The 13,239-nt window shown below is 43.4% G+C and overlaps 1 protein-coding gene across 1 annotated transcript; it reads right to left on the bottom strand.

Annotated features, from left to right (window-relative positions):
- Window positions 1–568: 568 nt before the first annotated feature.
- Window positions 569–11,314, bottom strand: LOC143106042 (uncharacterized). The gene is made up of 6 exons (XM_076270215.1): window positions 11,143–11,314; window positions 10,891–11,034; window positions 9,892–9,957; window positions 9,489–9,704; window positions 1,965–2,120; window positions 569–1,727 (listed from the first exon to the last, which is right to left on the bottom strand). The coding sequence occupies exons 1-6, from the start codon at window positions 11,257–11,259 to the stop codon at window positions 1,545–1,547; spliced, it is 882 nt and encodes a 293-aa protein (XP_076126330.1). The 5' UTR covers window positions 11,260–11,314; the 3' UTR covers window positions 569–1,544.
- Between the last annotated feature and the right edge of the window lie 1,925 nt (window positions 11,315–13,239).

Genomic DNA, 13,239 nt, shown 5'->3' with positions numbered 1-13,239 from the left:
CTGACAGCGCTACTCGACCAGGGTTCGACCAAGGGAAAAAAGGTTCTGGGAGGGTGTTTGGCTCAGGGTCATGGTGCAAAGGACCCTAGGGTGAAATTACCATCGCTTTAATGTGACCATTTAGAACCCACTAAACATACTGTCATACGGTCATGTGACCATTTAGAACCCACTAAACATACGGTCATGTGTCCATTTAGAACCCACTAAACATACGGTCATGTGTCCCTTTAGAACCCACTAAACATACGGTCATGTGTACCAAGTGCTGATGGACAGGAGATGGACTCTCTCTCTCTTCACTCTGGTTTAGATTATGAGACATGGGAGGGAGACGGCAGATGAGAGGTTGTACGCATTTAAAAAAGAATCTCCATATATCAGAAAAGCAAAAGCCTTCAAGGTGACTGCAAGATGACATCAGAATGGTCCTGCCAAAGCACTTGATGTTCAGTCTTACAGCGACCGACCAATCAGTCTTTCAACCAGAATGGAGTTCCACAAAATGATGCTGTGACACTGTGAGGAATATTTGAATACTTTATTACTTTCAACTGAAATAGCGTTTCAGGCATGGTTTCGCCATCCCATAATACAAGACATTACATATAAATAGCATTTCAGGCATGGTTTCTCCATCCCATAATACAAGATATTAAATATAAACACAAGCTTTGGACACATTTACAATTATAAATGAATGGCTGTAAACAATCGTCTTTAGGCACACTTATTTCACACATGAGACAGGGGCGGCCCATGCTGCTCTAGTGATGTGGCAGACATATGAGATCCGAGCATCCCCTGCTTTATACATTACACGGCCCTGACTGAACACACACACACATGATCCTGAACACACACACGATCCTGAACACACACACACACACACGATCCTGAAACATGATCCTGAACACACACACACATGATCCTGAACACACACATGATACTGAACACACACACACATGATCCTGAACACACATGATCCTGAACACACACACATGATACTGAACACACACACACACAATACTGAACACACACACATGATCCTGAACACACACACACACACACATGATCCTGAACACACACACATGATCCTGACCTGTGCTACAATATGTTTATGTATTTATTTGTTTATGTTTACATGTTTATTTATGTAATTTGACAGATGCTTTTTATCCAAAGCAATCAAAATTATAGTTTAAAACAAAAACCTACATTAAGCACAATTATAATAGCAGTAGAAATTACAACAAAAATATAAATAATAACAACAATATTTTGATATACTTCTGCAACACTGACACGACCCTGGGCTTCATCTGGGGTTCCACAGCACCACGACTGACAGCCAGTGAAGACCAATCAGATCGCCCCATCCCAACGGCTCAGATGACCAATCCTGTGATTGATATAGATACTTGGTGCTGTGCCATGACTATCATAGAAGTCATAATGCCCAAAGCTGACCATTTAAGACGCGCGCACACACACACACTCACACACGCACACACACACACACACACACACACACACGCGGGTTCCTAGGCTCTTTGGGCGGAGCGCTGGTGCAGGTGTGGAGAGGCGGTTCTGGAGGAGAGGTACCCCAGGACAGAGTTCCCTGCCCACAGCCCAGCGCCCAGCACCCCCATCCAGACCCGGCCGGACGTCCAGGAAGCCAGCACCAGGTGGGAGTGGAGCAGGTACGTCAGCAGCACCAGAGTAGCCTGAGAACGCACACACACACGCACACGCACACACATACACACGCACACACACACACACACACACACACACACACACACGCACACACACGCACACATACACACACATACACACACATACACACACACACACACACACGCCTCAAATGAGTTCATCATAATTTCATATATATCTCATATTGTACTAGCTGAAGAGACACACACACACGTACACACACAGGCGTGTCCTGGGGTTCTTACCACAGCTCGACTGCTGAAGAGCGATGCCCTGTCTTTGCCCAGGTGTGGGTTGGAGGAGGTCAGCGCCACAAAGCTGTCCCCTACCATCATGGCGCCGAAGGCTCGGGTCAGGTGCAGAGGCAGGGGGAGGTCATCCTCACCACACACACTCACGTACTGCACAACAAGACAGAGAGTGAGCTCACAGCACACACACTCACTTACTGCACAACAAGCACACACACACATACACACACACACTGCACAACAAGCACACACACACTCACGTACTGCACAACAAGCACACACACACACACACACACACACTCACGTACTGCACAACAAGCACACACACACACACACACACACACACGTACTGCACAACAAGCACACACACACTCGCATACTGCACAACAAGCACACACACACTCACATACTGCACAACAAGCACACACACACTCACATACTGCACAAGCACACACACACACACATATACTGCACAACAAGCACACACACACACACTCACATACTGCACAACAAACACACACACACACGTACTGCACAACAAGCACACACACACACACACACACACACACACACTCACATACTGCACAACAAGCACACACACTCACGTACTGCATAACAAACACAGTGAGGCAAGAGCTAGACAGACACACGATCAGCAACACCATGCATGGGCTAAAGGGGAGGTTCCCAGATTAAAGGGAACAATGCACACTCACATCCATTAGACTTTGCATTTCTACACACACACACACACACACACACACTAGACTTTGCATTTCTATCCTTTTATCCATATTTCCTGGAAACCTTTTAGTGCTGCCACTAACGACTAATTTTCTAACGACTAATCTTTCGATTAGTCGACTAATCTAAACGACTAATTTTTTAAAAATCAAGTGTTTGTTATTTTGTTGTGTCCGTTTTATTTTTGAACTCAACTAAAGGGAAAACGTAAAATATATATCACCCTTTTGTTAGAAGCTGTATTACTTTAATACTAAAATTATGTATTAAAAAAAACACCCCATTTAAAATGTTACCTTCAGATCTAATGTCAGACCTTTGATAGACTTTATTTGTATGCCAGTGTTGCCATCGACATAGACAAATTCTTTGACCTAAGGCCCGGTCATGGCATACTTTGGGGTCATAGGGCCCACCTACATGAACCCACCTCCCATCAAATTATCATTAGATCACATAACAATTATTATTGTTATGCTATATTGTTATACATGCACTTCAAAGCAGCCAGTGTTTAAAGTGCTAACATTGCTCACAAAAAGTTTGTGAAAACATACACATCAGAGGACTGCTTTACTAATGTAAAATATAATTAGAATAGTTCCATTGCTTTTGCATGGTTGCATGATAAATACTTCACAAAACAACAGCAATTATATTGGTGTAATCGTTTTGGGATGTTTCCCTCATGCAAGCATCATACACTGGTAGGCAAATGGAAAGAATATTGACATATTTAATTATGCCACAAGCTTTTGGCCACGTTATTCAAATTTGACTATACAATACTCTAGATAGTGTATTATAGTCTGTGCTCTGTTTGCTTAAATCCACATGCATAAATAAATCCACATTGTTCTATTAAATGTAGTTTCATAATTAAATAGCCTTCCAATAGGTTGAATTGGAGCTTTGCTACCAACGTTATCAAGTGGTTTCAGTTTCTCTCGCGCATTGAATGAACGCTCATACCACCATTTAATTGTATGCCTCTATGTTTGATGACACCAAATTAGCAAGTATTTCCTACTGATTGCAGAAACGTTTGTTTTCTTTTTCTGTCGGTCCGCGGTTCCTTGATCAATTGCGCAGCAAATTATCAGATGAAGCCCCGGGAATTCTCTCTGCGGCTTCGGACCAGCAGTGTCCACGTTACGGCCGGTGCTGGTCCGCGCGGCCCATAGTTTGAGAAACGCTGGACTTTGAAAGGTGACAGGACTTTGCAAATGAGCCTAACATCAGCATGTTTAAAGCAAGTAGGCTACAGGCACTTTGTGCGTCTTACCACATAGGTTACCTCACTTTATCAGTTGGCTTGAACGCTAAAAAAATATGCGTCGTGACTTATTGACCATGGGAAATGACGCGCACCTTGATTGTTGATATCACGGGAGGCAGCATGTTCGTTTTAACGTTTTTTTTGTATGAATTAGAGATGCACCGATATGGAATTTTAGGGCCGATAATGATAACCGATATTTATTGGTTTGTTGTGGCCGATACCGATACGATAACCGATAATATTACTCTTGAAAAAAAATTGTGAAAAGTGATTTGGGGAAAGCATTTAATAAGCATAATTTTATTGCAGTAATTTTACCTACAACCAAATGATGGACAGAACTCCTCAATAGTCATCAATAGTATGGCAGTCAACAACATAACAGTAGCCTAGCCCTACAGTATGTGTGGCTCCTTTAAGTGAACCTGACGTCAGTGAATTGCGAGTGAGTGGCTAGAGTTTAAATCGTTTTCATTTAGGACTAAAACGCTCATAAACGGCTTAGCTTGGAATAAGCTACAGTATAGCGACCAAATCAGAGTTTGTGAGGGAAACTTAGGTTTAGTTTCAACTGCGGGTAACTGAATAAAGCTCCTCAGACTGTATCTTATGTCCGTCTACTCTGTTGCGCACAACCTGCTGCAGCAGAAATGAAAGGAGTTAGCGCCAAAGGTTTTAATAAATTATGATGACCTGTCTGGAACTGAAGCACGAATGGTTAGCATATTTCTAGGTAATAATACAAAACCCAAGCTAAAGTAATGCAAATATAATACTAAAACACAACTTAGAACTAGGCCTACTTAGGCCCTATCAGAGCCCGTTTACGGAGAGCCGGATCACTCCCTATTAACTCCATTGTACCTGCAATCTGCTGCAGTTCCGCTAGGGGCGATCACGAATAAGTGCAAAAACAATGGGGGTTTATGGAGCTAGACGGCTAAATGTGTCTCTTTCACCTGGTTGTCGTTGACAAATCGAAGATTGGATTGTGGTTTCTGCAAGATCAATATGGATTATAGGTCAAAAGTTGAATGAATGAGTACTTGCGTCCTTTCGATTTCTTACAGGTTGGGTCGTTGTTGCCCACAACTCACTAGCTTGCTGCTAATGAATGACGTCTTTGACGCATTTGAAAGGCTTTTTAGAACAAATAAGTGACTCAAAAAATATAATACTCAGCGGTGTATATTTTCTCTGCCCCCTCTTTCGCATGCAACATTCCAATTTCTGGCCAAAAAATTATATCCCGAGAAAAGTGGATTTGAGGGGTACAGCTCCATAGACCTCCATTCATTCTGCACTTATAGTTATATAGTTACCCTAACAGAACAGAATTCTGTTATCGGAACGATAATAATATTTTCATTTTTTCACTTATCGGCTAATAATATATCGGCCGCCGATATATCGTGCATCCCTAGTATGAATGAATTACAGTAATGACGTTGTCAACGTGAGACTTCATTTATTTCAATTTCCACAATACTATATTAGTCAGAGTCTGGACTAGCGTAACCTACTAGCTTAGCTCCCCCCACTTAACTCTGCCTAATAATAAATTGCGCTGAAAGCAGGCAGGCACGCAGCTTTGCTGCTGGCGTTAACAGTTTGCGTGCATAGCGGGGTTTAAAACATGACTGCCAAAGTCTTAGTAGCCTGTTTAACATCCAAAGACAGTCATTCTACTTTTCAAGAGTTAATAACATAGAGTTATTAAAGAGTTTTTGGTTTGAGACCAAAAATAAATAGGCGGTCAATAGTAAAACGACTTTTCGACTAAAAAAATTGCCGTCGACTAATTTTCATGGTCGATTAGGTCGACTAAGTCGACTAATCGCGGCAGCACTAAAACCTTTGATACCTTTGGGAAGTGCCTCATCCTGGCATCAATATCTGTGTGTGTGTGTGTGTGTGTGTGTGTGTGTGTGTGTGTGTGTGTGTGTGTGTGTGTATGTCCTGGCCTCAATGTGGGTATATTGTTAATGTCTCTGGGCAGTGCGCACGTGTGTGTGTGTGTGTGTGTGTGTGTGTGTGTGTGTGTGTGTGTGTCCTGGCCTCAATGTGGGTTTATTGTTAATGTCTCTGGGCAGTGTGCACGTGTGTGTGTGTGTGTGTGTGTGTGTGCAGTGTTTCCCATACATTGACGGGGCGCCACAAAATAAAAATCGGCCGCCACACATAAATATTCTATGTTTAATTTAATTTAAATTAAATATAAGATAAAATCCTTGCATTGCCATTGAGCTGCGCTTTTTACGCACGCAGCCTTTCCTTGCCCCGCCCCGCTCTCTCTCGTAGCCCGCTGCCCCTCCTCTGCATGTGCATTTAACAAAATATTCACGATTGTTGAAGGATTGTTGTTGCCACATAGAAGCATTGCATAGAAGACGTCTGGCTAAATTGCTATTAAATCCGCTTAGCATTGTGATCATGCTGCACAAATTTGTTTAAAACTGCTGCATTGAAGATAACTCTGCTAAGATCTTATCACAACATAGTAGGCTACATTGAAGAGACTAAACTAAGTTAAGTTATGCAATCAAGCAGTATCTCAAAGCTAACGTTAGAATACTGTTTGGATGTCGAATTTAGCATGCTTAGCCTACTTACAGCTGCTTGTCAATTTCGTTGAAGGGCTCATTTTATTGACTCTGACACTGAATGTTTGCAAAATCCCGATGTAAGTGGAAAAGTGTTTTCCAAAATTCAAAAGTGCTTGTCCCAAGGAGAAGTACGAACCTTTATTTTAACTATGTAGAAAACGTTATGAGTTGCATCCACACATCAGCAGCCTTTAAACTGTGTTACAATTGCAATTTGCAAGAACGTTTAAAGTGACAGGCACTCATTTAGACCTATACACTACACCAAGACGATGCCCCCCCCCCCGTTGTCCAAGTCAGCTACCGCCACAAATTGAATCCAATTCTGTGGGAAACACTGGTGTGTGTGTGTGTCCTGGCCTCAATGTGGGTTCATTGTTCACCCTGCTCTCCGGCTTGCACAGCATCACAATACTAGGGCCCCATTCCAGAACACTTTGGCTTATGAGGGGCTTTTAGAACCATTTGACCAGAACACATGTGATGCAGAACCCAATAGAACACATGTGGAGGTGATGCAGAACCCAAGCAGAACACATGTGAGGTGATGACTACTGTCCTAGTACCTTCCATGGTCTTGACTAGGGATCAGCACTATACTCTAAAGGGGTCAGCACTAGGGTCAGCACTATACTCTAAAGCAGGGGTCTCAAACACCCGGCCCGCTGGCCAAATCCGGCCCGCGTCCGGCCCAATTCCGGCCCGCGATGTATGTCAAAATAATAATGTAATCCGGCCCTTGAGACTTTTTAATTGCGACAAACAACGATACTGATTAAAATAGACGATAGTTCCAAGTACGGTGACAAATCTCATTTGTACTCTGCTCCACTATGTGCTAGACATCTAGCCTAGAAATCTAGACGCGCCCCTAGCGGCAGCAAATTACATTTGCTGCCAGGGCTAGTCTAGCAACTCTCCGTTGGCTTGTGAGCTCCAGAAATCGAAACTTAATCAGGGCATTGAAATCGTGTATAGAGTCGTTTGGTGGGCTTAAAATAATGATTGATGGCAGAGTTGCAACGGTTTGGCTTGAATTCCCTGCTACTTGAAAACAAATATCCTATTGCGTCCTATTGCGTGCAGAAGGAATTTGAAAGACAACTGATTATCCCGCCCCTCGGACTGAGCACTGCGAACGGTGAGTGCCCAGACCCTACATTTTAATGTGGGTCTGGCTCGCCAGGCTACTAGACATCCAGAGCTTCATTGAAACCCAAAATCGCTGCGCAAAGTTTTCAGGAAATACTTGTATTAGCGAGAAACTCAAAGACGTGCATTTGTAATGATGCGGAAGCGATGCAGGCCATAGTGTTGCATAAATTGAAGCAGAAATGAAGCAGAAATAGGCCTACACCAAATGTTGAAAAACGTTTACGTGTGATGAAGTCTTAGGTAGGCTATGTTATTCACCTATTCTAAATCTGAAGGAGAATATCCTTTTGGAGATTATGATCGATCGTCTATTGAATGGAGGTGCGTCCCCCGCGATAGGAACTGATTTGACCAGAATACTTTATTGTAGGCCTTGTGGTTTAGAAACCATATACATCTTGGGTGTTGGTATACATCGTAGGTGTTTTCCTGTTAATTTGTTATGTGGGTAATATGAAAAAAGGAAAGTAAACCTGCTCAAATATGTTCATCCAGTATTTACTGAAAGGTGCATAATTTGAGGTGCTTGCCATCCAGTGGCAAATTAGATGGGTAAATTTACCCCCTTCATAAACCTTTGTTTTACTCAAAGATTTTTACATTTACAGTAGGACTTTATCTCTGACCACTTTCAAGCCATGGCCTTTTGACATTTTTATATAAAAATCCAATGGTGTTGCTTTCTTAACCCTGACGCCTGTAGTTTGCCAGGTTTAAAAAAGTTATGAGAGGAAAATATTTTTATTTGGTGTGAAACACACACATACCTGTTTTTATGTTTTTCATTTGTTTTATAATTTGTATTAATATTTATTTTATCATTATTTTATTTATAAGCTAAGGTTGCTAGCACAGGTGTCTAAAACTAGATAAAAACACTTGCACTTTCTGTTTGCAGTTTTGTGTGGTATTTGAAAAAAAGAACATTGCATTTTCAGAAATAGCCGGCCCTCCAATCAGATGACGTTGGCAGAATTGGCCCCCAGCTCATTTGAGTTTGAGACCCCTGCTCTAAAGGGGTCAGCACTATACTCTATACTCTAAAGGGGTCAGCACTATACTCTAAAGGGGTCAGCACTATACTCTATACTCTAAAGGGGTCAGCACTATACTCTAAAGGGGTCAGCACTATATACTCTAAAGGGGTCAGCACTATCCTCTATACTCTAAAGGGGTCAGCACTATACTCTATACTCTAAAGGGGTCAGCACTCTATACTCTAAAGGGGTCAGCACTATATACTCTAAAGGGGTCAGCACTATACTCTAAAGGGGTCAGCACTATATACTCTAAAGGGGTCAGCACTATACTCTATACTCTAAAGGGGTCAGCACTATGCTCTAAAGGGGTCAGCACTATGCTCTATACTCTAAAGGGGTCAGCACTATACTCTAAAGGGGTCAGCACTATACTCTAAAGGGGTCAGCACTATACTCTAAAGGGGTCAGCACTATACTCTATACTTTAAAGGGGTCAGCACTATATACTCTAAAGGGGTCAGCACTATATACTCTATACTCTAAAGGGGTCAGCACTATACTCTAAAGGGGTCAGCACTATACTCTAAAGGGGTCAGCACTATATACTCTAAAGGGGTCAGCACTATACTCTATAATCTAAAGGGGTCAGCACTATACTCTAAAGGGGTCAGCACTATACTCTAAAGGGGTCAGCACTATACTGTAATTAAACACAGAAGTGGATCAGAGCAACCCGGGCGGTCAGACATACCTGGCTCCCAAGTAGCCAATCAGGGAAGACCAGCCAGAGCAGGCCGAAGAGGAGGGTGGCGCAGAAGTCCATGTGGAGGAAGAAGCGCTGGGCGTCGCTGAAGATGCCGCGTGTGTCCAGGTGCACCGCCCACGCCCGCCGCCTGTGGTCCAACGCCATCAGGACGAAGCTGCTCAGCACGAAGCTGGAGAAAACCACCAGGTCCAGCACAGGGACCTGCAGCACAGGACAGGACATTTACACACACACACACACACACCAGGTCCAGCACTAGGACCTGCAGCACAGGACAGGACATTTACACACACACACACACACACACACACACACACACACCAGGTCCAGCACTAGGACCTGTCAACACAGGGCAGGACATTTACACACACACACACACACACCTCACCTGGTTTAAGGACGTTCCGCTGGCTCCACCACCCCAGCAGGTGCCGAAGAGAAGCGCGAGGGATGCCTGACCACAACAAAACAAACCAATTACAGCCACCAGCCCTGCTCAGCCTGACCACAACAAAACAAAACAATTACAGCCACCAGCCCTGCTCAGCCTGACCACAACAAAACAAACCAATTACAGCCACCAGCCCTGCTCAGCCTGACCACAACAAAACAAACCAATTACAGCCACCAGCCCTGCTCAGCCTGACCACAACAAAACAAAACAATTACAGCCACCAGCCCTGCTCAGCCTGACCACAACAAAACAAAACAATTACAGCCACCAGCCCTGCTCAGCCTGACCACAACAAAACAAAACAATTACAGCCACCAGCCCTGCTCAGCCTGACCACAACAAAACAAAACAATTACAGCCACCAGACCTGCTCAGCCCTACTCAATAGCACACCTGTTTGAAATGCCAGCCCTGCTCAATAGCACACCTGTTTGAAATGCCAGCCCTGCTCAATAGCACACCTGTTTGAAACGAGTGCCAAGAGCAGACTAGGCCCACTGGACTTGGTCTTGTTCCTGGAATAGTCAGAGATTGAGCAGATTTCCCGACCAGTGTTCTGAGGCCCATATTAAAAGATTAAGACCTTATGAAAGCACTCATTCATTCACTGTTTCTGTAAGCACATAGCATATTATATGACATTTATAGACTACAAAACACAAAATTACCCATCTGAGATAACAGGCATCATTAACAAACTGCCCTTACACACAGTTAAGTACAAAATGTGAGTTCTTATTTTGCCAGAAAAACATATAAGCAGATCATCTGTTTCATTTGCATCTGTTGCACAATTTTGCCTCGTGATCTGTTGTCATATCCAGACAGAGGAATTGGCCCTAAACCCTAATTTGACATGGGTATGGATGCGTCTGGGGTTATATCACTGTTCCATATCATTATTATGAACACGAGTGAGCGTGGGCTACTTACTACGAGTCTGGAGGTTGAGTGCTCGGTCAGCGACACTGCCTTGTTGCTTTTGAAGAGGAGAAATTTCACGTTGCTGGCGAGCCACACACACACAAGGGAGCGCGTCATTTCAAAGGGCTCTCCATCCATTCGAATCTGCCCCAGCTAGGCGTAAAATAGCCCAGTTAGACATGTAATGGGTCGCTACACCAATATAAGCCTACACTAAATAAGTTGACCTGAGATGCAAAAAACTACAAGTTAAATTCTCACCAGTGGAAAAAGATTCTTGGAAATGATGCGGTATAAAATGGTCAGCAAAAGCCCTGAAACGATCTCCGCTGATATGATTTGACTTTCAGCTGCCGTTTTCCTGCCGTTGGGATTCATGCTGTCGCACTTCTGAGTTGCGTTGACTGTTGACACCGCTGACTGTTCCTCTCGTTTGGATGCTGTGTCCCGTTGTAGTAGCGGAACTCACTAAGTAGGACATAAGTAAATAACCGACACTTACACAACTTCTTACGAAACCGCAGCGGCGGGGGGCGGGGACGCCGGTTCAGAGGGTTAAGTAAAGACACGTTTCCGGAGTTTTGCTCTTGTAATAGAGCGAAGCCAATCGAAACGTTGCAGTCACCAGTGCTAACTCGTGGTCACCGTCAGACACTTACATCTTGCTTTCAATTGCCTAATGTAGTCTAGCTGTAGTTGTGGCCTAGACCTATATTTTTCCTGTAGGCCTATAAAACATTGTCACTGAAAAAGTCATCATATGGCCTAAATATTTGTATTAATGCTACATTACAAGCGGCCAGTAATAGGCAATAATTCAGCCTAAAATGACAACAGCCAATATACAAGACATTTCAACAGCATGAAACATGTTTTGATTAAACATGTTTTTCTACAGTCATCGGTTGATTTAATTATCATCGAGCGCATCTTTGCGGTAACGGGATAGAGTTGCGAGAGTTGTGGTAGTTTGATACTATGACCGGCAGGTGGCCCCAGAGACCATCATGTTTGACTATTGCTTCTCATGTGACGCTTGATGTTGGATAAGTAGGCTTATGCCCCACTGCAAAGATTTCAGTATAATATAATATAATATAATATAATATAATATAATATAATATAATATAATGTCTGCAACATGTCTCATGATATATCCTGTTGTCCTTATCATAAAAGAGGAATACAAAGTGAAGGTGTTCAGCAGTCAGAGACAGGATCTACCCAGTTTGATTCCCCACTGCTTTGTCACCTCTATCACCACATATATGGCACAGGCACGCACAAAGGCACGCTCAGAGGAGCACATATATGGCACAGGCACACACTCAGAGGGGCGCATCATCACACATCTACCAGCGCTGTTTCCTTGTGAGTATTTCAGGTCCTAAATCACAGGCCTGCCAGTCAAAGCCCCTTTAAATCTCCCACTGGCGACCCATGCAGACCACAAGCAGCGCAACGCCCCTTTAAATTTCCCACTGGCGACTCATGACTAACACCTCTTACTGAGTCAATGGGTGATATAACACAACCACTTCTCAAACACACAAGCACATACACACAGATGCACACACACACACACACACACAGATGTACACACATACACACACACACACACACACAGATGTACACACATTCACACACATCAAAGTGTCTGTGTGTTTATTATGTTAATAAATATTAAATACATATTTTCATTCTGTGTCAATCTGAATTAAAGTTGAATTCTGTTTCTATTTGTAGGCATCACATGTTGTGGCTGTTATTGCACAATGGGGGGGATTTCTTGACCTCCAGTGGCCTGTGTGCGGTGGCCGCTCAAAAGCACAGCCACGTGACCGCTGTTGCAATCAGGGAGAGAGCAGAACAGCCGACACGAGACGACACGAGACGAAACGAGGCCAGCGGCCAAGTGGGAAGGCCATTATCAGCTGCAGCCATCTCTAGACATCTATAGACATTTATAGACATCTTTATGCATCTCTAGACATCGGCATCTATAGGCATCTCTACTAGGCATCTATAGGCATCCATCTATAGGCATCTATAGGCATCTCTACTAGGCATCTATAGGCATCTCTACTAGGCATCTATAAACATCTCTACTAGGCATCTATAGGCATCTCTACTAGGCATCTCTACTAGGCATCTCTACTAGGTATCTATAGGCATCTCTAGACATCTCGACTAGGCATCTCTACTAGGCATCTATAGGCATCTCTACTAGGCATCTATAAACATCTCTACTAGGCATCTATAGGCATCTCTACTAGGCATCTATATACATCTCTATAGGCATCTATAGGCATCTCTACTAGGCATCTATATACATCTCTATAGGCATCTATAGGCATC

The sequence above is a fragment of the Alosa pseudoharengus genome, unplaced genomic scaffold (assembly GCF_046254945.1).
Source record: "Alosa pseudoharengus isolate Yale_2024_CS ecotype anadromous, Long Island Sound unplaced genomic scaffold, YU_APseudo_1.1 YU_APseudo_1.1_scf_6, whole genome shotgun sequence".
NCBI classification, from domain to species: Eukaryota; Metazoa; Chordata; class Actinopteri; order Clupeiformes; family Clupeidae; genus Alosa; species Alosa pseudoharengus.
Note: the sequence above shows the minus strand (reverse complement) of the source record. Positions and strands in the feature narration are given on the sequence as shown.